The following is a 27,441-nucleotide window of genomic DNA, read 5'->3' as shown; positions in this document are numbered from 1 at the left end:
TATTTTACAAATATATAATATGTTTTTCTTTTATATCAGCTTCATATGAACTTTGAACTTTTAAGTTGACCAATTTATTAGTGGAACTCGAGTTCAAATAACTAATTTAACTAATCCATATATTGGAAATAGATTAATTGATTTTTGAGTTTGATATTAATTTAACTTACTGGTGTTTAGAACTTGTGTGCAGCGTTTTTAAATAGGGTTGCATCTACAACGGATGTGTACATTTGTACAACAATCGTGTGTGAGACTCTGAGTGCGCCTTAACCCCAATCATGGGAAGAATTAGGGATAATGACTGTTCAGCCCATATCAGAATTCTTAGCCCCACGGTACAGGTGGGATGAATTCTGACCGTGGATTGATGCCAAATCCACATGCATGATGTGGTTTATAGGGGGCTAGTAATAAACCATGAGGGGCTGTAATTTCAGAATTCTACAGTGGGCTGCAGTGTACTTCTCTGGAAAAATTATTGGATGTATGCTGCACAACAAGAGTGGGTTTGGTCCTCACACTGTCCTCATAGCTTTTTGTCGCTGTACATTGGCAACATCTCCCTATTTGTATGTTTTTTATTCATGGGGTCCACCTCTGCAAGGAGATGAGGATGGTGTGAGAACAGTTTTGTTTGGATTAAATCCGATTTATGTTGCAACTCGTTTTTCTTCTTACCGAAAGAAAATAGGGATGGCAGTAGGGCTGGTTCAAGAGGGTTTTGTACATTCTAAACCCTATCCGCCTCCCTAAACCTCCCAATCCATAGCAGGCTAGATTTTGAGAATCCAAACCCTCATACATGAAAATGCAAACCTCCCTGCATTCAAGGGTAGGGGCGGATTGGGTTTAAAACCTGCATCTAATTTCTTATTATATTTTGTTATATATAAGCAACAAATAGGTAAAATAACAAAAACCAACAAACTTATTTGATTAAGACATGTAAAATATACTATAACTATAAATTATCCTTCACATAAAATTCAAAATATTATCAAAATCAACATCTAATGCATAAAATTTATATGCTTTTCATACAGGTCAGAAAAGATCCCATACCCTACTTGTAGATATATGAGTTATAACAAGGTTTTAAAAACTAGACTAAACACAGAACCGTTTTACGGTGAAACGGAGCCGATTGTCTGACTGAGTCAACTGGTCCGACCATCTGATCCAGTCTAATTTTCAAAACCATGGATTATAGAGTTCCAAAACCCATCCTTCCGTAAGTGCAAGTAGTGGCGAGTACCCCACGGGATAGACTTGTACGAGTCAACGACTCAAAGTTCTCAGATCAGGAAAAGTTAGATCTTATCGTTTTTATATGATTATTATATCCACCACGGGGCCGGCGGGCCCAGAACTAGCCTATACATAAAGTATTGACTTATTGACCATTTACATACGAAGGAATTTTGAATTTTCCACGATGATGGGGCCTGAGGGCCTGGGGGCACCGTTATTTATAAGTCAATTTGTGATAAAGCACGATCACTCTCATAGCTGAACGAAAGAAGTCGTGAAAATTGTTCCAGCCCCTACCATGCCGATATTCCGTTTGCCATTTCTTTTATTTGTTCTTCACTCCGTTGGTCTGGTCGTGGCTTCACGGAATTCCAGTTCATGGCTGACGTTAACTGGTGTGTTCACTCGTTAATTTGCTTGCTTTTCGTTGCGTTTAATGTATGTTTAGTCCTGCTTCTTCCTCATTTTTCTTTTCTCCTACATATTTTTCTTTATCAGTGGTGAATACTAGATTAACTTGCTTGTGAGAGTTGGGCCCGGTGTAATTTTAAGGCCAATTTGTTTGGCAAGAATAGCAAGCAGTTCTTAACTTGCGTTTAATGCTTGTTAAGCCTGATAATATTCATTTCTAATGCCTGTGTTTTCAATTCATGATAACATTAACATCGATTTTATATATGGGTTGGATTTGATCTTTTCATTTTTTGGTCCTTCTGGTTTCTAGAGTTGTTTATGTATTGGTTCTTGTTTGTTTGCAGGAAATGCACCTTTAGTCATAGCTAGGGGTGGCTTTCCAGGGATCTTTCCTGATTCCAGCTTTGCTTCCTACCAGCTGGCACTGAATACTAGTTTATCTAATGTGATTCTGTGGTGTGATGTACAACTGACAAAGGATGGAGCTGGGATATGCTTTCCCAACATCAAGCTGGAGAACTCTTCTGACATTTCTTCTGTTTTCAGAAATAGTAGGATCTACCTTGTCAATGGCCAATCCACTAGAGGATGGTTTTCTGTGGACTATACCCTGGATGACTTAAAAAGTGTCTACTGTAAGTTGGATTTCTTTTTTTTTCTTTTCTGAGTTCCTTCTAAGCTTGATACCTGAACTCTATGATTGGCTATTAATATATTTCTAGACATTAACAGAAAGAAACTCATTACAAAATACAAATAAGAGACGACCTCCACACTGAAAGGATGATGCATAATATATTTCTGAGTTCCCCTCATGTTATTTCAATAAAGAGGTCGTCTGCTTAATTAGTTATATTTCTTAATATTGTTCTAAGTTCTATAATTCTTTGAACGTATCACAGAAGTTTTATAATTCTCTAAGGGACTAAACCTTAGCCCATGGTTATTGGAATTTAAACTACCATATTGTAATGCAGAATTTAAACTACCATGTATATTGTATGAACAAGCTTCTAAAACTGACTACTGAATTTCATTTTTTATATATAGTGCTTAGGACTAACAGTTTCCTCTTCCTGTACCACTTGCACTTGGCCCAGTAATGCAGGGAATTTACTACCGAACTAACAAATTCGATGGTAATCGTTACAATATTCTTACTGTTGAAGATGTGGCAATTAAACTAAAACCGCCAGGCTTATGGTTGAATATTCAGGTTGGTTAGTTTTTTACGCCATTTTTCAAACTAGATATTGTTTCAGTTGGTGTCAACTTGATTTCTTCTTCTTCTTCTTCTTCTTCTTCTTCTTCTTCTTCTTCTGGTTTTGCAGTATGATGCATTCTACAGGCAACACAAGTTGAGCATGAGAAGCTACATTCTTTCAGCATCTAGACGTTTTGTCATTAATTACATCTCATCACCGGAGGTGGCCTTCCTGAGCACCATTGCAGAGCGATTTAAAGGAAGCAAAACCAAACTCATCTTCCGCTTTCTAGGATCTGATGAGATTGAGCCTTCGACTAACCAGACTTATGGTTCACTTTTGAAAAATCTAAAATTTATCAAGAAATTTGCCTCTGGAATCCTTGTTCCCAAGAACTACATATGGCCTGTAAACACAGCTTTATACCTACAACATCATACCTCCATTGTGTCAGATGCTCATAGGGAAGGCCTGGAAGTGTTTGCGTCAGATTTTGCAAATGACGTAGTGTTTAGCTACAATTACAGCTACAATCCACTCGCTGAGTACCTCTCTTTCATTGACAATGGTGATTTCTCTGTTGATGGTGTCCTGTCCGATTTCCCTGTAACTCCATCGGCAGCCATAGGTAAGCTCTTCTCCGCCTCCGGTCATATCTTACAAACTATATTCCTAATAAAAACGTGCATCATTTTTAAAATTTGAGAATGTGGAATACTTAACAACTAATTGTTCAGCATAAACGATGGCATTGATTTTTTGTTTATGACTATAACTGGTTCAGACATATTAACGTCTACTACTTAATATATTTATATATCTAATGTATTTCCAATAAGATTTGATAACAAAAAATGATACCCTGCCTTAAGTATAATTAGTATTACCACCATAGAGTTGTCTGGGCATGAAAAACTGCTTTAATCTGATAGATTTGAATGGTTTTCTCATATACATGGAGCCCATCACTTGGAACTGCCCAGAAGGTCATCTTTGAACTCTGTTAGTAATCCATCAATTATGTATATGTACTGTTACTTCCATTAATTTTCCTTAATTCCATTTTTGGGCCATTATAATTTTGTTCTGCTTCTGAAGAGTTTTTTGAATATGTTAAAATTTGTTAATAGATGTAGGTTATTTCCATGCATCTTGCCTTACTAAAAGCCCACACAATTCAAAATTTGAATAGAGGCAGTCAGTCTGGAAAGTTGGTAAATGATCATTAGAGGAAATGTGAATTCACTGAATTGAAAGTTAAGTTAGGGCATACATAGTTCATGGATATTCTCTGATTTTCTAAGTTAACAAAAGAACTGTATTAATTATGGCTAGGACTGTACATTTAAAGGGGAAAAATTCAACATATCATACCTTATGTTATCCCACCACTGCCAAGGGTTCTATTCCATGTTCATTTCCTCCCAGGAAGGTGAATTTTGGCATTGCCTGTATTTACTAGGATCAGAATGTTACCTAGAAGATCCATTGTGAAGATTATATAGTTTTGTTGAGTGTCCCAAGTCTAAAAAATGAAGAGGCATCAGAAAGCTAGCTAACCACTCAATAATCTGTAGATTATATATGGAAATTGGGGCGGTATACGTTCTTATGATTTTAAGGGGCCATTACTTGGTGTAAACTGATAAAATTTTGGGGTAACAAGCATGAGAATGCTTGTTCAAGTCTGAGAAAGGCCACTTCGTTACCAAAACAAAATGCCAAGGTTAGGACCATATCCAGTCTACCCATCTCAATACCCCATATAGCTGGGACTAACATTGGGTAATGGCCTTAAACAAGCAGATCAGTTGTATCTACAACATTGAGGCCCCCATTATTTTATTATTTTTTTGGACATTAGAAGTACACATTACAGGGGAATCAGGGGTGGGGATATATCTGGGTGCAAGTGAGGCCCATTGGCCATACCACGGAGAGCCTGAGGTTTCCTGGTTTGATCCTGCACCTCCTATTTTGGACAGATGCCAACTGACCCATCTCAAATGCTAGGTCATCGGCAGGCCCCCATTAAAGAACATGAAGAGTAGCGCTCAACGAATTACATAAGGAACTATCTTGCATCAAGAGTGAAATTATGACCTTGCATAGAGATGACTAGTGAAAAATCACTAAGGGATCCCTCTAGGTGGTTTTGCCCAATATTGATATTCTTATTATTTTATCTATTGAAACTGTATTTAGCATTGGAACACGTTGAAACTCCTGTTTTTAGTTTTTCTGGGGGTCTATTAATAGGGTCCAATAATGTTGATGTTGTTCAGTGGTCCAATAGAATTTTAGTGGATTTTGAAGCAGTTTTAGTGCCATACAAGTATGCATAGCCATGAAAATGATATTCTTTTGCAACACATTTTGAGCAATCACACTATTATATAAAAGGATAATATTAGATTGAACAAATTTTGAGCAATCACACAAAAAAGTATGCTACTCTTTGTGGATAGAGCTATCCAATCGGGATGGGTCTATTATTTTCTAAGTTCATACTGAAACAATTCCTGCCAGTTTCTTTTTTGTCTGGGAGGAAACAATGTTCTACTTTGTTGTGCAGTTGAGTACCATGCACCGTTGGGCTATGGTTTGTTTATTCCACCTAGTTTCATATTCTTCCTTTTTTTTCCTATTCAGTTGATTGCTGAATGGTCTTTCATGATTTCTTTGCTTCAATATATCACATGTTTAGTTTCAAGAGATTCTTTTTTTCTTCTGGAAATTGATTTCTCCCTACTACTATTGCAGATTGTTTTTCTCATATAAGCAACAAAAGTTCAGGAAAAGGTATGTTGCCAATCGTATATTGACTCTGTCTTAGGAATCATAACCTTGAATTCAAATCAAATTCAGAATATAAGATATATCAATGCCCACTTACTAGTTTCACCTTGCTTTGTCAGCAATGCCAATTGTTATCTCACATAATGGTGCTAGTGGAGTATATCCCGGTTGCACTGATCTTGCATATAAGCAAGCTGTTGAAGATGGTGCTGATGTTATTGACTGTTCTGTTCAAATGACAAAGGATGGAATTCCCATATGCTTAGGCTCTATAGATCTTTTATATGGCACAACAGTTGCTCAATCACAATTCAACTCTCGTTCTTCTAATATTCCAGAGATTCAGGAAACCCCTGGAATTTTCACCTTCAGCCTCACCTGGAAAGAGATACAAAGCTTGAAGCGTAAGTTGGCTTGTTCTCTGAATATTAACACACAAACTGTATTTACAACCTTCAATTAATTTTTGGAAGAAAAGCATGGCATGCCTAAAAAAAGATGAACATTTTGAATGTGATCCTAACTTTCTTAGAATCTTGACAGAGATTGAGGATTTTTATGTTTATTCATCTGATATAATAAGCTTTAACAGTATAATGTTTTGTGAGAAAAATATTTTCTTCATTATCCAATTTTCTTTGCTACATTAACAGAATAAAATCAGAACCCTTTAGAGCTGCAACAGGTAAGATTCTAAGCTCATTCACTTCTCTTTGCTACACTAGCAGTGTGGCAAGTCAACCACCATTCTTATGGCTTTCTAATATGAATATGATGGTGAGTTGGCAGTTCAGATTATACAAGTGCAGATCATTGAAACAGATGGAGTTTTACTTTTGTATTCAAATGACTCTTTTTGTCCCAATGCAAGGCAGAGCTTATAATTTTTTTCTATTTGGCTGTCCTTGAAATTAAAAGATACTTTTTAAGTACAGAGGTAAATACAAGTGAGGCAGTCCTGAAGGATAGACCAAGAACCATAAACCCACCAAGATACAGGAGTACTTGGAAACCAAATAACCAAGACCAAAAGAGAGTAAAAATCCCCCCTTTGACAAAGAACCCCCAATACAAGACATCCCTCATGATTCCACTTTTAGTGGGATCATCTGATACATTTTCACAGGCATAGCTTTCAACTAGAATGAGATGTTGAAATTGGCAGCTAATGAAATTAACCTCACTTTTCCATTAATGAATTAGTTGGAAGTTAAAGAAAGAAACAAAGAAAAAGAAAAGCCTGATCACATTAAGGTCATGTTTGGGAGTGCTTAAGTTAAAAATAAGTGCTTATTCGAATAAGCACTTATTTGCATTTGGCACCCAACTTTTCTAAGTGCTTATTTTTTTTAAATAAGCACTAATTTTATATTGGGCGTTTGGTAGTCTTTTTTCTCTATAAAGCACTTAAATGAGCATTTGTAACTATTTTGTCCTTAATTTTCTTTCAAATTTTCAAAATATGCCCTTTGAAAGCACTTTTATTAAATTACTTTTATAAAAACACTTTTATGAAAGTACTTTTATGAAAGCACTTTTACGAAAGCATTTTTACAAAAGCACTTTTAAGAAAATACCCTTATGTAAGAACTTTTGTGAAAGTACTTTTATGAAAGCACTTTTACGGAAGTGCTTTTATAAAGTGCTTTCCTAAAAGTACTTTTGTAAAAGTACTTAAGTGCTTTCGTAAAAGTACTTTTATAAAAGTGCTTTCATAAAAGTACTTATATAAAATTTAACTAGGGATAATTTTATAAGTGGTATTTTAAAATTCAACTAGGGATAATTTTCGAATAAAAAATTGAATGAGTGCTTATTGTATTAGCACTTAAAAAAAGCTGGAAATTTGGGCTTAAAAAATAAGCCCTTATTTTTAAAATAAGCACTTATTTTGGGCTTATTTCCCAAATACCAATAAGTGCTTAATGGCCCAAATAAACATATGTTTTGAATAAGCACTTATTTTTAAGCACTCCCAAACATGGCCTTAATCTACTTCTCCCTTTCCGTTGTTGTGCAAAGCACCTAGGCAGGATCTTGCTCAATGAAAAAGACCTTGTACTTGGGACATCTTTGAAATTCTTAAAAGAGATCATTATTCCTATCTATAACCACATTAAATTGCTGTCCGCTTAGGAATTTGTTAAATGTAAGAATTGCCACTTTAGACTCTTAGGATTTTGTTAAATGTAAGAATTGCCACTTTTTTTTTTTTGCACATGATTCCTGTCTTGCAACATAAAAAGGACAAAATTTTCCAGGTCGAAATATTTAAGCTATATGTTCTATTTTACAATGAAAACTCAGTTTTCCTTTGCATTTACATTAAAAAAAGGGTGAAAAGAAACTTTAAAAGGTTTGGAAATAATAGCTAAATTTTTTCAATCTGAATGATTAGGCATCCATTAAGACAAAAATAAACACAGCCATATGCAATGGGCTATCTTACATCTTGGTACTTGGTTATTCTTCATTACCACTCTCACTGTCAAGCATGTCTTATCTGAAAACCATTTTTGTTCCATATGAGCTTGTTTCAATGGTGTCATTTTGAAGAACACTGTGGCATTAGCTATCTAGTTCATTTCTATGATATAGAAACACATTTTTCTGTACCAATTCTGAAAAATTAACTCCTATCTGGTATAGTAGTAAGTTGAACTTCCCCATACACTCCCCCTACATGTGCTAGCAGATAGTCATATCATGTTGTATATGGCTATATGAAAATACACAGGATGCAACCATTGAAAAGCCTAGAAATATAGGAATTATCAAAGGCCACAACAATGGGGACTCTATGTATCAACTTTCTTCTTATGACTTCCTATTTACATCTAGACTCATATCACCACATATTCATCCACAATAGTATGATTATATTCCAACCTCTCATGTTACTTAAAAAATGTTCCTTGAATTACTACACTGATTTTCTATTTTTTTTTTTTTACCACAGCGGCCATAAGAAATCCATTCATGGATTATAATTTGTTCCGGAATCCTGCATATAAAAATGCAGGAAGCTTCTTATCATTGGATGACTTTCTGGCCTTTGCAAAAAGCAAATCACTTTCTGGAGTCTTGATCAGCATAGAGGTCAGTATAATACCAGACTTCTCTGTACAAAAATATAACACCCATCATTCCATTCAAGAATACAGTGCAAATACATATAAAATAATACAAAATACAAGGTTCTGCGCTCTACATATTTGTATTTTTACTCCTTCCAAACTGAGCCTTTGGGAGGCCAGGGGGCATTAAGCAACCTTTAGAGAAAAAATATCTAGTTATTCAATTAGGTCCCAACTTTTCAAGGTAGGATCATTACCAACTGTAATGCAACTAAAAGTTTCCTGAAATCAAGATCCAAAATGAAGATTTGTATACAGATAGGGGTTGACCAACCAAGAACTGGCCTTTGCTGTTAACGAATATCCCTGGTCAGGATGGCATAATAACAGAAGGCTGTCCTCCTAATCACACCTCATTCTAACCATAAACATACAGGCAAGCATTTATTGCTTTTTACCCACCAGCTCTCACTAGTAAATAATTCACATATGATTAGTCTGGACAAAGAAAAGGGTGGGTGGTTCTGCTTCTGCATAGAGAAGTTCCATTATTATCTTTAAAATGCCAAAGATAGAATACATCATATGTGTCAAATGGCAGGTCCCTTTTCTGATGATCAAGTTAGCTTTCCCATCTTGACTTAAATCTTCCTCATTTATTTCCTCTTTGGGAATCCTCCTTACTTTTAGCTGTATCATGACATTTGTTTTGTTTGCTTTTCCTGCAGAATGCAGCCTATATTGTGGAGAATCTGGGGTTAAGTGTAATTGACGCAGTGGTTGATGCTTTAAAGAAGTCTGGCCATAATAACCAAACCAACCAGAAGATTATGATCCAGTCTACTAACAGCTCTGTTTTAATCAAGTTCAAAGAGAAAACCAATTACCAGTTGGTGTACAAAATTGATGAAGTTATCCGTGATGCCGATAAAGCATCCATCATGGACATCAAACAATTTGCCCATTCTTTGGTGATCAGAAAGTCATCCATATTTCCTCTCAATAGCGCCTTCCTCACTGGTGTCACTAAAATTGTATCGAAGCTACACTCATTCAATCTCACCGTTTATACATCTGTATTCAGGAATGAATTTGTATCTTCTGCCTGGGACTTCTACTCAGACCCGGTTGTTGAGATTAATTCATTTGTCATGGGAGCTGGGATTGATGGAGTCATTACTGACTTCCCAGGAACAGCTATAATGTACAGAAGTAAGTAGGCATCTGATTTTGCAAATCATTTAACTATATAAAGGCTGTCTAATCTTATGCTTTGTAGTTCTATACAACAATGCAAAGCATATTCTAAGTGATTGGTGTTTTGGATCTTTTTATTGATGCAGAGAACCGATGTTTAAACAGGGGAGATAATATACCCAGTTACATGAGACCTGTTCAGCCAGGCAATCTCTTTCAAGCCATTTCTGCTGAGTATTTGCCACTGGCAGAGGCTCCTAGCCCTGTCCTGACAGACTCTGATGTGGCTGAGCCTCCTCTGCCTCATGTTATAAAGAAACCATCAAGGAGTGGGCCTGCTGCATCTCCAATGCTCAGTGCGTGGTCGCCCATCGCTGCCCCTTCCTCCCATCTCTAGGGACCAATTAGTATCCATTTCATGGATCCATGTTGGCAATATGATATAGTTGCATTTCTTCACTACCTTAAAACCAGGATTAGGAGTATCTATTTCATGGATCTATGGTGTAATCAGTATATAGCCGAGTTAAGTGGACCAGCAATATGAGCAATTTGACTCTGCATCAAATATCTAATAAATGAAAACGTTGCCCACGATTAGTTTACACCATCTTCTATCGTTGAACAAATGTTCAGTTTTTTCGGGTTTTTTTATTTATTAAATAATTCTGATTTTATTGTTACAGATAACTGCCACATTGGGTTGAACCAATGGACAATATGACCCTAATTAAGTGCCCTTTTACTGATCGAAAAGCCTGGTGGGTTTTTGAGCAGTTCGCATTGTTTAACAAAGAGAGGGTGGGCCTTGGCGCAATGTGGGTGGCCAGGGTTCAAAATTGGAAACATCTTATTATGTGTATATTCTAGTGGGGACCGGTGCGATGCACGGGATTTATTAAGCGAAAGAAAAATAATAGAAAGAGTTATTTACTAAAATACCCCTTATAGTTTCATAGATTTTCTAAACTCTACCCTATAGTTAAAATTTTACTAAAATACCACTTATGATTTGCAATGGATTTAATCAATCTTTCATTAGATGACGGTGGAAAATGACAGTGTTGCAATAAAATATCACAATTAAATTGATTATATTATAAAATCAATGCACAGGATGAGTGAAAGATAAATAATAATTAATAATCATTTATACTTTATATACTACTTTTAATAAATTTTGATAAAAAATAACAATAATTAATTTTAGATAAATTTAAAACAATAAATACTTTTAATAACTTTAAAAAAATCTATACTTCAGTTGGTTTCAAAATTTTAAAAATTATTGTTATTTCAATAGGTTAACATAATAAAGCGGGGACCCGAAATGACAGTGCTTTAATAGTAGCAAATTAACCTTTTGTGCACGAGATTTATTTGTATATTTAATAAATAAAATCAGGCTCGGGCGGGGCTCAGACCTTAAACCCAAATTTTAGGGTTAGGCCTGGGTTGACCATAAACCTGGCCCAACCCGCCCGACTTCAACCAACTGACCAAACCAAAAGGCTGACCCAAATCGATACAACCTAAGTGGGTTGGTTTTTACAAATGGTCAGTCGGTTTCAACTGACCAACTCCCCAACTTGACCAGGTCAATTTTGTTGGCCAAACAACCAACAACCGAACCAAACTAACTCATGAATACTCATAATTTTAGTTAAATCAATAGTCTCATCTTTAATAAATAACAATAGTTTAATCTCCAATAATTATTGAAAATATATTGATAATGAAAAAATACAATAATTACTAAAAATATATTAAATTACTCAATAAATAGTATAATCTCAAAGAATAGTTTAATCTCTAATAAATATTAACCAATAAGTTATAACAAAAATACAATAAGTACAATAAACAAATTTAAAAATTTTCAATAATCATAGTTTAAACCCAATAATTAGTGAAAGTTTCCTATTAAATAACAAAACAAAAATAAATTTATACATAATTATTGAACATGCATTTATCACAAAAAACAATAAATGATTACTAAAATACAATAAATATTAATATTAGTATATATAATTATATAATAAATATATATTCGGAGTTTAAAATTATTATTAATAAATATTGATTCTTATGAAAGTTATTTTCTCGAATTATTAATTGATATAAGTGAAACTAGTTATATACAATATTATGTAAAAATATTAAATTGTTATTAAAGTTATTTATAATATTAAATTATTATTAATTTCAATATTACGTTATAATTATTTTCTACTTTTCAGATTTCTTTTTAATTTATTACATAGCTTCTATATTTTAACAAAATTAAAATATAGTTATGATAAATATTTTGTTATTTAAATTATTTAGTAATTTAAATAATTAAAGAATATTTAAAATATTTAATTTCAAAACTATTAATTATTTATTGAATTTAATAATCAAAAAAAATTATTTATACAATTATTACATAATTTCATTATTACTTTTGTAAGATATTAAATTATTATTAATTCCAATATCATGTTATAATTATTTTCTACTTTTAAGAAATTTTTTAAATTTATTACATAATTTCGTTATTTTAACTATTTAAAATATAGTTATGTTAAATATTTAATTATTTGAATATTTAAGTAATATGTAAAATATTTAAATTTTTTTGTCATTTATTGAAATTAATAATCCATAAAATTATAATTTATACTATAAATACACAATTTCTTTAATAATTTTGTAAGACATTAAATTATTATTAATTTCAACATTATGTTATAATTAGTTTTCTACTTTTAAGAATTTGTTTTTAATTTATTACATATTTTCGTTATTTTAACTATTTAAAATATAGTTATGTTAAATATTTAGTTATTTAAAATTTTAAGTAATATGTAAAATATTTAATTTTTTATTTTTATTTTATTTATTTAAATCTATTACATATTACTAAATATTTTGTTATATAATTATTGATATATTTATAATATTTTGTTATTTAAGATATTTATTTATTGAAATATTTAAATAATAAATTATTTTTAATGTTAAATTTTTATTATTTGAATAACATTTAAATTGATAATCTGGAAAAGCAAAATTTAAATTTTTAGTACATAATTTCATGATATATTTTGTAAAAATATAAAATTATTTTTTATATTTTGTAAAAATATAAAATTATTTTTTATATTTTTAATTAATTGTTTAATGTTATTATATAATTTCGTTAGAATATTTAAATAATTCTAATTTTTTAATCCAAACTTTCTTTAGAAAGATATAGATAAAAAGTGGGGGAGAGGATAAATAGGAATTAGAGATAATTTAGGAGAGAAACTCTCTACTAAATTAGAAATAATTTTGGAGATAAATAAAAATTAGAGATAATTTAGAAGATAAATAGGAATTCGAGATAATTTAGGAGAAAGTGGGGGAGGTAGTTTAGGAGATGAGATTATTTAGGTTATTGGGAAAGTGCATTTCATTGGTTGTTTCAAAAATGACATGGAATAAAAAAATAAAAAATTCAAGAAAAGGAGAAAACTTCTTGACCGCTTTGTTTTAATATATATACGAGTGGGGACTCGTGCGATGCACGGGATTTATTAATCGAAAGCTAAATAATAGAAAGGGTCATTTACTAAAATACCCCTTATAGTTTCTTGGATTTACTAAAATCTACCCTATAGTTAAAATTTTACTAAAACACCACTTATAATTTGCTATGGATTTAATTAATCCTCTATTAGATGACAATGGAAAATGATAGTGTTGACCCTAATGTTCATTTAAATAAATTTAATTAAAAGAAAATAAAAATGAAAATACCAATTTTGCCCCTTATAAGACACGGATAACCATTCTATTGGCTATATTTGGTTAATTTTGTTTTCTATACAAAAAAAAGTGTTAAGGGTATTTTGGGAATAAAAAATCATGGGCCTAATGGAAAAACAAACAATCCTTAATGAAAAGTTGATTAAGTAAATAAGTTGTAAAAGATATGGGATGTTTTAATAAAAAGAAAACTATAAGGTAGGTTTAAGTAAATATGTAAAACTATAAAATGTGTTCTAGTAAATGACCCTAATAGAATCACATAAGAGAATACAATTGTTTTATATTTTCAACTTTTTAAATAATAAATAATTATTCATATTTTATATACTACTTTTAATAATTTTTTTATAATACAAAAATAACAATAATTAATTTCATTTAGGTTTATTCATCAAATTGATGAAATCGACCAACCCGATCAACTCGACCCGAGTTGGTCGATTTCTAGTATTTTAGGTCGGCTTTGATTCAAAAATTTCCCAATTCGACCAAGTTAGATAAATTTCATTTTGGCCATTTGTAAACCAACCAAAAGCGAATAACCTGGCCATGGATATATATTAATATTTTATATTTTAAATATAATTTTTAATATGGAAAAGTGGGAAATTTTCCATATTTCTTAGTCTAAAATGTTTTATATCATAAATCTAATTTTTAATAATTGCTCTATAATTTTTAAAATTTAATTTAATTTTTAAGTTTAAGTCTTTTGAACCGACTGACCAAACCAAAAAACGACCCAAACCAATACAACTTGAGTGGGTCGGTTTCAGTTGACCAACTCCCCAACCTGACCAAGTTAATTTGGTTGGCCAAATAGCCTACGACCGAGCCGAACCAACTCATGAACACTCATATTTTTAGCTAAATTAATAGGCTCATCTCTAATACATAACAATAGTTTTGTAGAAACCACTGATGTGGTCCCCACCTCTTTCTATTGTACTCCTATACAACTACTAGTTAGTTAAGTGTCAGTCCACAATTAGTTGTTAGTCTTTTATTAGGACTTTAGTCTTTTAGTCTTTTATTATGACTTTAATTGTTGTCTTTTATTAGGATTTTAATTTTTCCATGTAAGCAGTCTTATCCTTACTTTAGAATTAATATAAATAGAAAGAGGGGGCGGCAGATTAAGCATCACCTTCTTTTCTAAAATCCTTCCTTCGAAATCTTCTTCTCTTCGTTTCTCTTCCTCCTCTCATCCTCTTAATTTCCTGTTGATTATACACTACAGCTTGGGCTGTCAGTAGTCTCATACGACTACATGGTATCAGAGCCAACCTAGGAAATCTTATGATAGTCTGACATGGCCGGCTGCATAAGAATTTCCTAGGGTTGGAAAATTTCCAGCAAAAGGGATAATCGGCTAAGTCTTGGAGATTGTTGGTGAAGCATCAAGATTAGGGTTCAGACTTATCTTTGAAGGTTGCGACCAGAGTTTTGTTGAAGTAAGTCAATCTTTTCTATTAAAAGGATTACCTTTTATGGTTATTTCGAAGGTTCGACTGAAAGTGTTTTCCTCCTTAACTGTTCTTGATACAGTAAAGAATAGTTTTTTGGTTACTTTAAGAGGTGCGGCTGAACTAGTTGTGTTCTTGGCTCTTGATCTTTGACTGATTCTAGGTTCAAGATTCTAGTTTCTTGACTATCGCCAATTCTAGGGCTGTAGTTAGTTTCATCCTTGCACTCTCAGCCCTGCACTCCAATTTGTACTTGGAATGTTATATTTTTGAGGTGGATTGCGGACCTAGAAGGATAAAGTAGGTTCGGCTAATAGCAAATTTTGGGTGTAATTACCCAGTCCCAGTGATACAAAAGGCATTTGTTAATCTTTTCTTGACAAAGAATGGAGTTTAAGAGCCAAGGGAAACACTATTTAGGGGCTGGTTGTGCAAGTAGCATACCTGAGAACAGTTTTCAAATTACCACTGTAAAATTTTATGGGTCAAACTACCTATAGTGGGCCCAATCAGCCATGATGGCTATTGGGGGTAGAGGAAAGCTAAGTTATTTATTGGGAGATGTCAAGGAACCAGCCAAGGAGGACCAAATATATACCAAATGGGTTCAGGAGAACTATTTGGTTATGACATGGTTGTGTAACTCCATGCAACCACATATCAGCCGAACTTATTTATGGGCAAAAACAGTTAAAGAAATTTGGGATATCATGAAAGAAACCTACTCCCAGCCCCTCAATGTTGCTAGCGCCTATAAGCTAAAATGTAAGGTGAATAACCTTAAGCAAGGAGAGAAGTCAGTCTCGGTTTATTTTTCCACCTTGAAATCCTTATGACATGAGATTGATCACTTAGAAACAATTGAGTGGGAAAGCCAGAATGATGCACAGACCTACAAAAAATAGGTTGAAACTAATAGAATATTTGATTTTCTAGCAGGTCTGAATTCTGAGTATGACATTCTGAGACAACAGCTTCTAACAAGAGACAGTGTGACTCTATCACAAGCTTACTCTCTAGTGCACAGTGAAGAAAGTAGAAGGAAAGTTATGTTACAGCATTCGCCACTTGAATCAGCCTTGGCAGCAACTAAACCCAAGTTTGGGGGGATAAGGAGAGAGATATGAAGAAGGAAGACAAGAAGGACCTAATATGTGAACATTGCAAAAACCTAAGCACACCAAGGAAACCTGTTGGAAGCTACATCCTCATCTAGTTCCCGCAAAACTTAAGAACAAAAAGGGGAATGCTAATACAGCTGTTACTACTGATTGTGCAACCTCATCAGGCACAAGAGCAGCACCACTAGACACTCTAGCTGTTGTCCGAGCTGCCTTGACTCAGTTGGAAAAGGAGGTCAGTAATTCAACATCATCATCTCAGCCAATCACAACATCAGCTCCTCCCACCTCAGCATTTGCTCATTCAGGTACACATGCCTCATCTTATCATGCTTTAGCTTCAGATAACACTGAACATTATTGGGTAATAGACTCAGGTGCATCTGATCATATGACTGGTTTGCCTTCACTATTTACTACCTATCACTTATCCTCTGGTAAAGACAAGGTGTCCATTGCTAATGGATCACATGTTCCCATTTCTGGCATGGGAGACATCAAGTTGTCTAGTGCCATTTCCCTGTCTTTTGTTCTGCATGTTCCTAAACTTAGCACCAATTTACTTTCAGTTAGCAGCATTACTAAAAACCAGAATTGCTCGATAACCTTTTTTTCCTGATCAATGTGTTTTCCAGGACTTGGAGACAAGGAAGGTGATCCGAACTGGCCGTGAGACAAATGGAATCTATCTTCTTGGAGGAAGTTCACAATGGGATGGTAGTGAAGTTAGAGGGTCTTTTGTTTCTCAGTCTATTGGTCAAGTCATGCTTTGGCATAACCGATTGGGTCATTTATTCTTTAGGTCTTTGAAAAGCTTGTTTCCTAGTTTATTTGAATCTATCCAGATGTCCAGTTTAAAGTGTGAAAGTTGTGAGCTTGCAGAGCATTGTAGAACAACCTATTCATTAAGTAATAAGAGAAGTAGTGTTCCTTTTGACATTGTGCATACCGATGTTTGGGGACCATATCACATCACTGCTATGGGGGGATACAGATACTTCTTGCTGTTTATTGATGACTACACCCAGTTTTCTTGGGTCTACTTGATGTGTTCTTGGGATGAGGTCCCTACCCTAACCCAGACCTTTCATCAGATGATTTTAACCCAGTTTGGGGTAAAAATCAAAATTTTTAGATCCGATAATGTGTGAAAGTATTTTAAAACATCACTAGCCTCTTACTTTCTTGACCATGGGATCATCCATTAGAGTACCCGCCCTCATACCCCTCAATAGAATGGGGTGGCTGAGAGAAAGAATAGGCACATATTGAAAGTAGCTAGAAGTATCATATTCAACTCCAATGTGCCTATATATTTCTAGGGAGATGCCATTCTCATAGTTGTGTATCTCATCAACCGAATTCCTTCACGGGTTCTTGACATGAAACCCCCATTCACTCTTCTATATCCTGATAAAGAGTTGTTTTCTGACCCCCTTAAAACCTTTGGTTGTACCTGCTTCGTGCAAACTCTTGGCCCTCGTTATTCCAAATTTGACCTTAAAGCCTCAAAATGTATTTTCCTTGGTTATGCACAAACTCAAAAGGGATACTACTGCTACGAACCTGCTTCAGGAAAGATATTTGTATCCATGGATGTTACTTTCTTTGAGGATGTACCTTATTACTCTAGGGTTTCTTCTCGGGGGGAGAGTAGTACGGTTGGGGTTAACACATCAGAAGTCCCTTTACCTGTTCCATTGAGTGAAGAGGGGTATAATGGGGAGGGTTGTCAAAAATGTCGGGATTTGAGAGTTTATCAGAGACGATGGAGGCAGGTTGATTTCGGTCATCAGTAGTCCAGGCCAGCCCCAATTCATTATGAAGATCTAGATCCATGTACTACATCTCTTCCAACTCCCATTACAAATGAGCCTTCTAATGTTGAGCCTTCTCCATCTTCTGAGCCCTCACTTCCATTGAATGACCTTGACCTTCCCATTGCAGTCCGTAAAGGCAAACGTCATTATGAAGGGATGTCAAATCCATCACATGGATGCCCAAAAGTTGCGGAATAGGGTGGACAAATTTCAAAAAATTTCTCTCGCTTCAACTGGGAATTGTATTCCCTATTTTAGAAAAATTATATTTTTCAATGATCAATCTTGAACCATAAACCGAACCAGATTTGAAACGAAATAGTAGGAGAGGGATATACTTGATACAGAGAAATAGTATCTTTCAATGGAGGTGTTCGCGCCCAAAGAAAATCACCAAAGACTGCTCCCACTGAAGATGACACAGTTGATGGAGGAGTGAGAACAACTTCCTATCAGCCTTTCAGCAAAGACTGATGTCAAGATCCAATCTTGACCACTCCTACAAGGTTGGAAACGAACTGGCAGTATGGTGGCGGCAGGAAGGGATCACAGGGAGAAGGCGCAATCACACTTTGTATTCTTCTCTCTGTAATTCGAAATCTGATATCTCTGGAATGTTTAGGATGATTTGATGGTTCGCCCCCTCCTGCTTTTATAGGCTTAAAAGAGATCAGCTCCTGATCCTATAAGGAGTTTCCTAATTCAAATCATTATCTGAATTTGGACTCTCTTTAAGTGATAAGGATAAGACCCTTATCTTATCTGCAGATTAGATCAGATTTCTCCTGATCTTATCAGGAGGTTTCCATATCTGAATTCAGATCTGGTCTCTCTGAGTGGATAGGGTAGGACTCTATCCTATTTGCTGATTTAATCCCAGATCCACCCCCTTTATTTAACCAATTAAAAGCCCAGATCGAAATGGGCTTTAAGCCCAATAAGTCTATGTGCTCAAACTGCTTCCAAATTACAGCCCAGTTGGGCTTCTTTGTATGGCGTGGGACCCAAGCATTGATCTACACATCAGCCACATGGGTTTGGCCCAGTCTTTGTTACAAGGTCTGGCTGAATACACTGTTGTGGACAGTACACCACCTGAAACCCATCGCATGGGCTTCCATTGGGCCCAACACTTACATTAAGTGGTCACTGGGCCAAGCCACCTTATAAAAACACAGGGACTATGGGAAGATGAAAGATTAGCCCATCAGGTATTACCCTCAGTGGCCTTACACTTAACCTCTCAGCCCATAATGATCAAACACTGCCCGACAAGAGAGGACCTCTCCCTCGGCTGCAAGGAACAGTGTTGCACCCTCTGCTTATATGGATCCCGGGAATTAAAACATTTTGCAAACATTTTAGAAACCGTAATATATATACTTTTATATCTCATATAAAATATATTTTGCAAAACAAATCTCAACGATTGAAATCGTTTGCCGGCAGTCTTGGTTTCCATTAGAGAGAGTGCATCCCCGATCAATACATTTGTCTGACAAAGGGGCTGATCCTGTCACTATGATCACCCACTCAGATGAATTCTCAGACTATCCCAACATACCCAGGTTTTGACCCCCGCTAAGGATCTCACTGATTGGCATATCAAAGACAACCCAATCCGATACCTAGTGCAGTATCATAATCGAGTCTAGGGGTCAAGTGTAACTTTCCAGTTTTGCCCATTAATCTCCATGGTCCAGGGAAATACTGGAAAATTGGTCTGGTTCAAAGATTTAATTAATCCTACACTGCATGTGCCTTGGGTCTCACCCTGGCGGCTGAGACAGGCCACCCTAACCGACTTGGCGGCACATCAGTGTCAGCCTTATCAGGATAGGTCTCCGCAGATCGACCCACCGACTGTGAACATTCTAAACTAACACGTGTCTCATTAAGTGTCCAATTTAAGGGTATAACACAGAAACAAACCACAAGAACATGAATCAAATATGCACTTTATTCATTTACAATAAACGTCAAAAGTACATCATTCTGATTGAAGCTAAGGGCATACAAAGACTGTCTAACACATTACACCTCATCCACAACCCACTGTATCTCACAATTCTTGTCCTATGATCACCTGTCTCCCTCTTATAAGTCCTTTATTGCATCAATTTCTAATATTCTCATTCCCATAATAGTACAGGAAGCCCTGACCATTCCTAAATGGAAAGATGCAATGAAGGTAGAAATGGATGCCCTTCTGAGAAACAATACCTGGGAGATAGTTGATCAACCCAAAGGGAAGAAATCAGTTGGATGTAGATGGATGTTTACTGTGAAACATAATGTTGATGGTTTCATTGAAAGGGATTTACTCAGACTTATGGTATAGATTACTTCGAGACTTTTGCACCATTAGCAAAAATGACCACCATCAGAGTGTTATTATCTCTTGCAGCCAGTTACTCTTGGCCCTTGTGACAAATGGATGTTAAAAATGCCTTCCTCAATGGAAACTTGCAAGAAGAAGTGTACATGTAGCTACCTCTTGGATTTTATAGTACAGAGACAGGTAAGAAGATCTGTTGGTTGAATAAAGCTTTGTATGGACTAAAACAATCCCCTAGAGCTTGGTTTGATAGATTCAAACAAGCCTTTGAAAAGTTTGGCTATGTGTATGTTCAATCATATCACACTTTATTTATTAAGAAAATAGATACTTCCTTGACTCTACTTGTTGTATATGTAAATGACATTATAGTAACAGGGAGTGATAACAACGAAATTGAGTCTCTTAAGAAACTTCTCCATCAAGAATTTGAGGTAAAGGACCTGGGAGAGCTATGATATTTCTTGGGTATTGAGGTAGCTCGGTCCAAGCATGGAATCTTTGTTTCTCAAAGGAAGTATGTCTTTGATTTGTTAGAAGAAACGGGAAAATGGGTGTTAAGCCAGTTGATACACCTATTGAATAGAAACACAAGATTAGTGCAAAAGGTGGATAGCCTCTTGAAGATAAAGATATGTTCCAAAGATTAGTTGGTAAACTAATATATCTTTGTCTTACACGACCAGACATCAGTTATGCAATTAGTGTTGTTAGTCAATATATGAACTCTCCCAGAACTACCCACCTACTTGTTATTGAGAGGATATTGGCATATTTAAAGAAGTGTCCAGGCAGAGGTGTACTATTTAAGGATAATAATCACATGAACATAGAAGTTTACACAGATACAGATTGGGCCAGTTGTGTTGATGATAAAAGGTCTACCTCTGGATATTGTGCCTTTGTAGGAGGTAACCTTGTTTCTTGGAGGAGTAAGAAACAAAATGTTGTTTCTCGTTCCAGTGTTGAAGCAGAATATCGGTCCATGGCAAATGGTGTGACTGAAATACTATGGTTGAAATCACCATTTGATGAATTGGGTATTATCTATGAGAAACCTCTAATGTTGTACTGTGATAATCAGGCTGCTATTAATATAGCTCATAAATCGGTACAACATGACTGAACTAAGCACATTGAAGTCGATCGACATTTTACTAGGGAAAGGGTTGCATCTCAAAAAGTTTATCTTCCATATATCAGCTCCAACATGCAGCTTGCTGATCTTCTCAACAAGGCAGTTTCAAAGAAGAAGTTAGAAGCAGATCTATACAAGTTGGGAAATTCCCAACTTGAGGGGGAGTGTAGAAACCACTGATGTGGTCCCCACCTCTTTCTAATGTACTCGTATACAACTACTAGTTATTTAAGTGTTAGTCCACAATTAGTTGTTAGTCTTTTATTACGACTTTAGTCTTTTATGGACTTTAGTCTTTTAGTCTTTTATTATGACTTTAGTTGTTGTCTTTTATTAGGATTTTAATTTTTCCACGTAAGTAGTCTTATCCTTACTTCTGAATTAATATAAATAGAAAGAGGGGGGCGGTAGATAAAGCATCCTCTTCTTTTATGAAATCCTTCCTTCGAAATCTTCTTCTCTTCTTTTCTCTTCCTCCTCTCATCCTCTTAATTTCCTGTTGATTATACACTACATCTTGGGCTGTCAGTAGTCTCATACGACTACAAGTTTAATCTCCATTATTTATTGAAAATTTATAGCAAAAGCACACAATTATTGAAAATATATTGATAATGAAAAAATACAATAAGTACTAAAAATATATTAACTTAGTCAATAAATAGTATAATCCCAATAATAGTTTAATCTCTAATAAACATTAACCAATAAGTTATAACAAAAATACAATAAATTAAATTTAAAATTTTCACTAATAGTAGTTTAATCTCCAATAATTGTTGAAAGTTTTATATTAAATAACAAAACAAAATAAATTTATACATAATCATTGAAAATTCATTTATCACAAAAACAATAAATAATTACTGAAATACAATAAATATTATTTTTAGTATATATTATTATATAATAAATATAGATTAAGAGTTTAAAATCATTATTAATAAATACTAATTTTTTTGAAAGTTATTTTCTCGAATTATTACTTGACATAAGTGAAATTAGTTATTTATAATATTATGTAAAATATTAAATTATTAATTTCAATATTATGTTATAATTATTTTTCTACTTTTCAGATATTTTTTAAATTTATTACATAATTTCTTTATTTTAACTATTTAAAATCTAGTTATGTTAAATACTTTGTTATTTCAATTACCCAATTATTTAAATACTTAAATAATATGCAAAATATTTAAATTTTAAAATACTAGTTATGTATGGAATTTAATTATACATAAAATCATAATTTATACTATTATTACATAATTTCATTATTAATTTTGTAATATATTAAATTATTTTTAATTTCAATATCATGTTATAATAATTTTTTTCTTTTTTTAAATTTATAACCTAATTTCCTTATTTTAGTTATGATAAATATCTAGTTATTTAAATATTTAAATAATCTATAAAATGTTTAAATTTTTTTCTTAAACTAATGATCCAGAAAAACATAATTTAAATTGTTAGTACATAATTTTGTGATATATTTTGTAAAAATATAAAATTATTTATCAGATAATTTCGTTATTTTAACTATTTAAAATATAGTTATGACAAATATTTAGTTATTTAAATATTTAAATAATCTAGAAAATATTTAAATCTTTTTGTTATTTGATTTTATGTATTTAAAGCTATTACATATTATTAAATATTTTAAAAGCATTTAAATTGATAATATGGAAGAAGAGATTATTTAGATTAATGGGAAAGTGCATCTCATTGGTTGTTTCAAAAATGACATGGAATAAAAATACAAAAAATTCAAGAAAAGGAAAAAATTTCTTGATACTCCGAATCTGATGTGTTTAATGTAATTGATACTCTTTAACTATCAAGTAAAAAGTACATTTGATAAGTAAACTTAAGTAAATTGGGCCAAGAAATGAACTTTGATGTAGCACGATCTAACTACTCCCTGCTGGAGGATGATCTGGCTTCTAGTCGGGCAGCGAGCTAGGTGAATCTGCAAGACAGCAAATCAGAGAACCTGGGGTGGCTAACCCGGCGAGGTCGCTTCGATGCTTAAGTCAGTAAACTGTGATGCGAGTTGAAGAGCTTTGAGAGCTAGAGCAAGAGAGTAGAAAAATCATGCGTACCTTGTGTCATTGGGGTTGGTGCCTTTATATAGCTGAGCCCTCGCGGGTTCTGCGGATCAGTTCCGGGATCTTCGTCCTGATGGGATCCGTTTCCACTTTAATTGGGGAGTAATGTTATCAATTAATAAAGATTATCAATTCCACCCAATCCGGGCGAGGAGAAGATAAGCTTGTTGTTATGCGGCGTGATCCCGTGAGGTTCGGAGTTTGTTGCAGAGACTTACGGGATCATTACATGACGGTCCAGGTTGGTAGCCCCGAGCTGATACTTCAGTCTTTTAGTTCCGAACTGGATTGAGTGCCGAGGTGACTATGCGCCAAGATGACCCTGTGCCGAGGTGATTGAATACCCGAGCTCAATTGTTGCGAACTAGGCTTGCCAGACTGAGCCGTCATCTCTTAGTCAGTTTGTGTCCACGTGTCCCCTTTTTGCTAGGTCGGGCCAAATCACCCTTCATTAATTGCCCCACACTCCCGAGCCAAGGGTCTTAACCCAGTGCGAGGAGTTCATGACGAGTCCAGGTGGATTTGGCACGAGGTCTAGGCAGTTTGACAGGCGAATCATTGGTCGGACCAGTTCGGTCGCTCGGCTCAACCAGGAATAACCTAGGTCGTGTTAGGTGTATGTGCAGACGTCACGCCGTTTTATAAACTCCGCGGACGTCAAAACATGCGCTAAATCGATTTTAACCTCGGGGGTCGTGCAACCGGTTTTCCTATGAGTCATTGGATCGTGACGATCTCGACCATTGATTCCCGGACACACTGGCTATAAATAAGGGCAAGGGACTCATTTTCTTTGCCACAAGCCCGCTAATCTTCAATCTGAGGTCGCGCTCGAGTCCTTTAGTTCGGTGTCTTTCCGAGGTCGTCTTCCTTTCTCCGGTCTTTCTTTTGGTGAGTCTTCCCTAGCTCTCTTTTTCGATTCCGCATCTTTCCATTATCTAGTTTTAGTTTCGATAGCCTTTTAGACGGGAGCGGTGAATCCACTAGAGCCGAGGTGGGTACCTCAGCTCAGGCCGTAGATCTTCGTCCTACCGAGGAGGTTACTTCGGGTCAAGATGCGATCCACAGTCCTCCCGAGGTGGACTCACTTTGGGGGGAGCAAGAGGCCTCTGGTGACCTGGCTTCAACCTCGCATCGAGGTTGGCTGCCAGATAACTTTGGCCCATCGACAATGACGGCGGACAGGCTCCTATCCCTAGTAGACCAGTACAGACTTCCAAACAACCTCGTCTACGGTATCCCTTTAGGTAATTTCCCTTGGGAGCACAGTCATGACGAGATCGTGATCTTCGAGGAACAACTCGTAGCTGGTCTTCGTCTTCCACTTCATCCTCTTATAGTTGAAGTCATAAAGTTGTCCAACATCACCATAGACCAGTTGCACCCAAACTCCATCCGCAACATCGTAGGCACCATTTCTCTTTTCCACGACTACAACCTTCCTCTCGACCTCGACATCTTTTCTTCTATTCTTTCCATCAAGAAGAACTCATCATGTGTTCTTCCCGAGCACAGGCGAACTTATTACCTGTCACCTCGTCCTGGCTTCAAGCTCTTGCACGAGCTCCCGAACAAGGTCCCTGGCTAGAAGAGACGCTACTTTGTGGTCTACAACACTGAGGGGTGGCCTTTCCCGACCATTTGGAGGGCAGCCATCCAGGACCCCGGTGTCAGGTTGGACCTGAAGACAAGGCAGGCCGGTCTGAGTCCTGGTAGGTCGTTGTTTATTGTATTTCCTTTGTTTAATTTTGGTACTGTTTCTGACAGTTCGTTTTTGTTGCAGCTATCGTGGACATCCCTGCGAATGAACTCTTCAGGAGTATGAAGAAGGGGAAGAAGAAGAGAGCTTCAAAAAGAGCTCGTGTTGAGTCCCTGCTGGCTGCCGTTCCAGAGCCCAAGCAGCCATCAGCCGCCAAGCAGCCTTCAGTAATAGACCTAGTCGAGGAGGAATCAGACAAGCTCTCCCCGCCTCGCGTGCCCGAGGAGGCTACGTCTTTTGAGCCTGCCCCGGTAGCTGCCGCTTCTTCAGGTAGCGACGACGCAACTTGGAGCATTCTGACTCCGAAATACGGCCTCCTCAAGAGAAAAGGCGCAGTGTATGCCGAGGAGGTTGCTAGCTGAGCCGAATTGCCAGTTGCTCAGCTCGGAGCCCGAGTGGCCACTCACTGCATGGTGGTAAGTTTTCGGACATTCTTCGATCTGTCTTGTACTTTGCTTTTTATATGCTAACGCTTGTTTTCTTCTCTTGGCAGGTGAATTCCGCCATCCACGCCTTGGCTTATCAGTCCGAGGTGAACTTCAAGCGGGCCCTCGCAGCAGAGGAATCTTCCCGCAAGGCCCACACCGAGCTGAACTTTGCCCGCAATAACAATAACTGAGGTCCGAGAAGGACGTGCGGGCTAAGAAAGAGTTGATCACGTTGCTAATGTCTGAGAAGAAGGAGCTCGAAGAGCGTGAGGCGGCTTTGAAGAGGGAGCTCGCAGAGTGGGAGGCAACACTGAAGAGGGAGGTGGAGAACCTCAAGGCTCACGTGAAGGAGCAAACTAAGATATTCCTTCAAGCGATGGAGGAGGCCAAGGTCAAGGCCGTCGAGGAGTACAAGTATTCGGCGGAGTACCGGAGGGAGATGGTCGAGGTGGGGACAGCGAGCTACCATAAAGGTTTTAAACTTAGCAGGTGGCTGACATGACGTAAGTTCCCCCAGCTTGACCTCAGTGTCATAACTAATTCGTGGGTCATAAAGGAGATGGTCGTCGAAGCTGCCCAAGATCTGGACTCCGAAGCAGAAAGCGACGGCGACCTGTTCGATGATGATGAGGAGACCAGTGCTGGCGAAGCCTCTATCAAGGACGAGGAGCCCTGAAATGACTAGAAGCCTCTTCTTGGTCCTTTATGACATATACTCCAAGCCTCCAAGTTTGATTCATAGTGAAAGTTTCTCTTATTTATTTATTTATTTTTTGTACTCAAAAGTTTACATCAATGAAATACAAGTATTTTGGCCATCTCTGTGCAAGAAATTGTGTAAATAACTCCCGAACTGGCGAATAAAACCAAATAGGAGTAAAAAATGTGTTGGTTACCCCGAACTGTCGAGCTAACGAGTTGGATTTCGAGTAGGGGTAACTTCGCATCATTGTACACCGAGGTGGGCGGACACTGTAGGGTATATACCCGACCTGTCTGCACACAGGCTACTCACTTAGGTGTCAGTTATCCCTCAGTGCCAAGCCATCGGGCCTAACTTCAAATGGGATTAACCTGTTGTTATATGCCGAGGTGGGCTAGACATAGTAGGGTTTGTACCCAATTTGTCTATGCCTTAGGTATGAGAACTGATTTGCCTATGCCGAAAAGGCGACAAGCACTTGTCTGCCTATGCCGAAGAGGCAACTAGGACTTGTCTACCTATGCCGAAGAGGCAACTTGGACTTGTACGCCCATGCCGAAAAGGCGACTGGGACTTATCGTAGTGCTGAGGTCTTATGTCAGCTCGGCATCATGGCCTTTGGGCTTCTAGGAGTGACTCGCAGTCCTCTCTCCAGTTCGGTGATCATAAGTAAAATCTTCTTAGGTTATCGATGTTCCACGCTCGAGGTACTTGCTTCCCTTCCAAAGTCTTGAGCTCATGCGTACCTTCCCCGTATACTCATCTTAATTGGTACAGACCTTCCTAATTCGATCCGAGCTTACC

The 27,441-nt window shown here is 36.1% G+C and overlaps 1 protein-coding gene across 1 annotated transcript; it reads left to right on the top strand.

The window, feature by feature from the left end:
- The first annotated feature begins 1,518 nt into the window (after window positions 1-1,518).
- On the top strand, window positions 1,519-10,537 carry LOC104594424 (glycerophosphodiester phosphodiesterase GDPDL4-like). The gene is made up of 9 exons (XM_010254708.2): window positions 1,519-1,649; window positions 2,013-2,303; window positions 2,769-2,884; window positions 3,000-3,501; window positions 5,637-5,675; window positions 5,792-6,076; window positions 8,632-8,771; window positions 9,478-9,961; window positions 10,093-10,537. Exons 1-9 carry the CDS (start codon window positions 1,553-1,555, stop codon window positions 10,341-10,343), a joined length of 2,205 nt encoding a protein of 734 aa, XP_010253010.1. The 5' UTR covers window positions 1,519-1,552; the 3' UTR covers window positions 10,344-10,537.
- The last annotated feature ends 16,904 nt before the right edge of the window (window positions 10,538-27,441 follow it).

Source organism: Nelumbo nucifera, chromosome 1 (assembly GCF_055504915.1).
Source record: "Nelumbo nucifera cultivar China Antique chromosome 1, China Antique-T2T, whole genome shotgun sequence".
Lineage (NCBI taxonomy): Eukaryota > Viridiplantae > Streptophyta > Magnoliopsida > Proteales > Nelumbonaceae > Nelumbo > Nelumbo nucifera.
Note: the sequence above shows the minus strand (reverse complement) of the source record. Positions and strands in the feature narration are given on the sequence as shown.

Coding starts and splice junctions, on each gene's coding strand:
- LOC104594424 (XM_010254708.2), top strand. CDS start 1,553: ATGCCGATATTCCGTTTGCCATTTCTTTTATTTGTTCTTCACTCCGTT. Junction 2,304..2,768: donor TGACTTAAAAAGTGTCTACT/GTAAGTTGGATT, acceptor CACTTGGCCCAG/TAATGCAGGGAATTTACTAC. Junction 9,962..10,092: donor AACAGCTATAATGTACAGAA/GTAAGTAGGCAT, acceptor TTATTGATGCAG/AGAACCGATGTTTAAACAGG.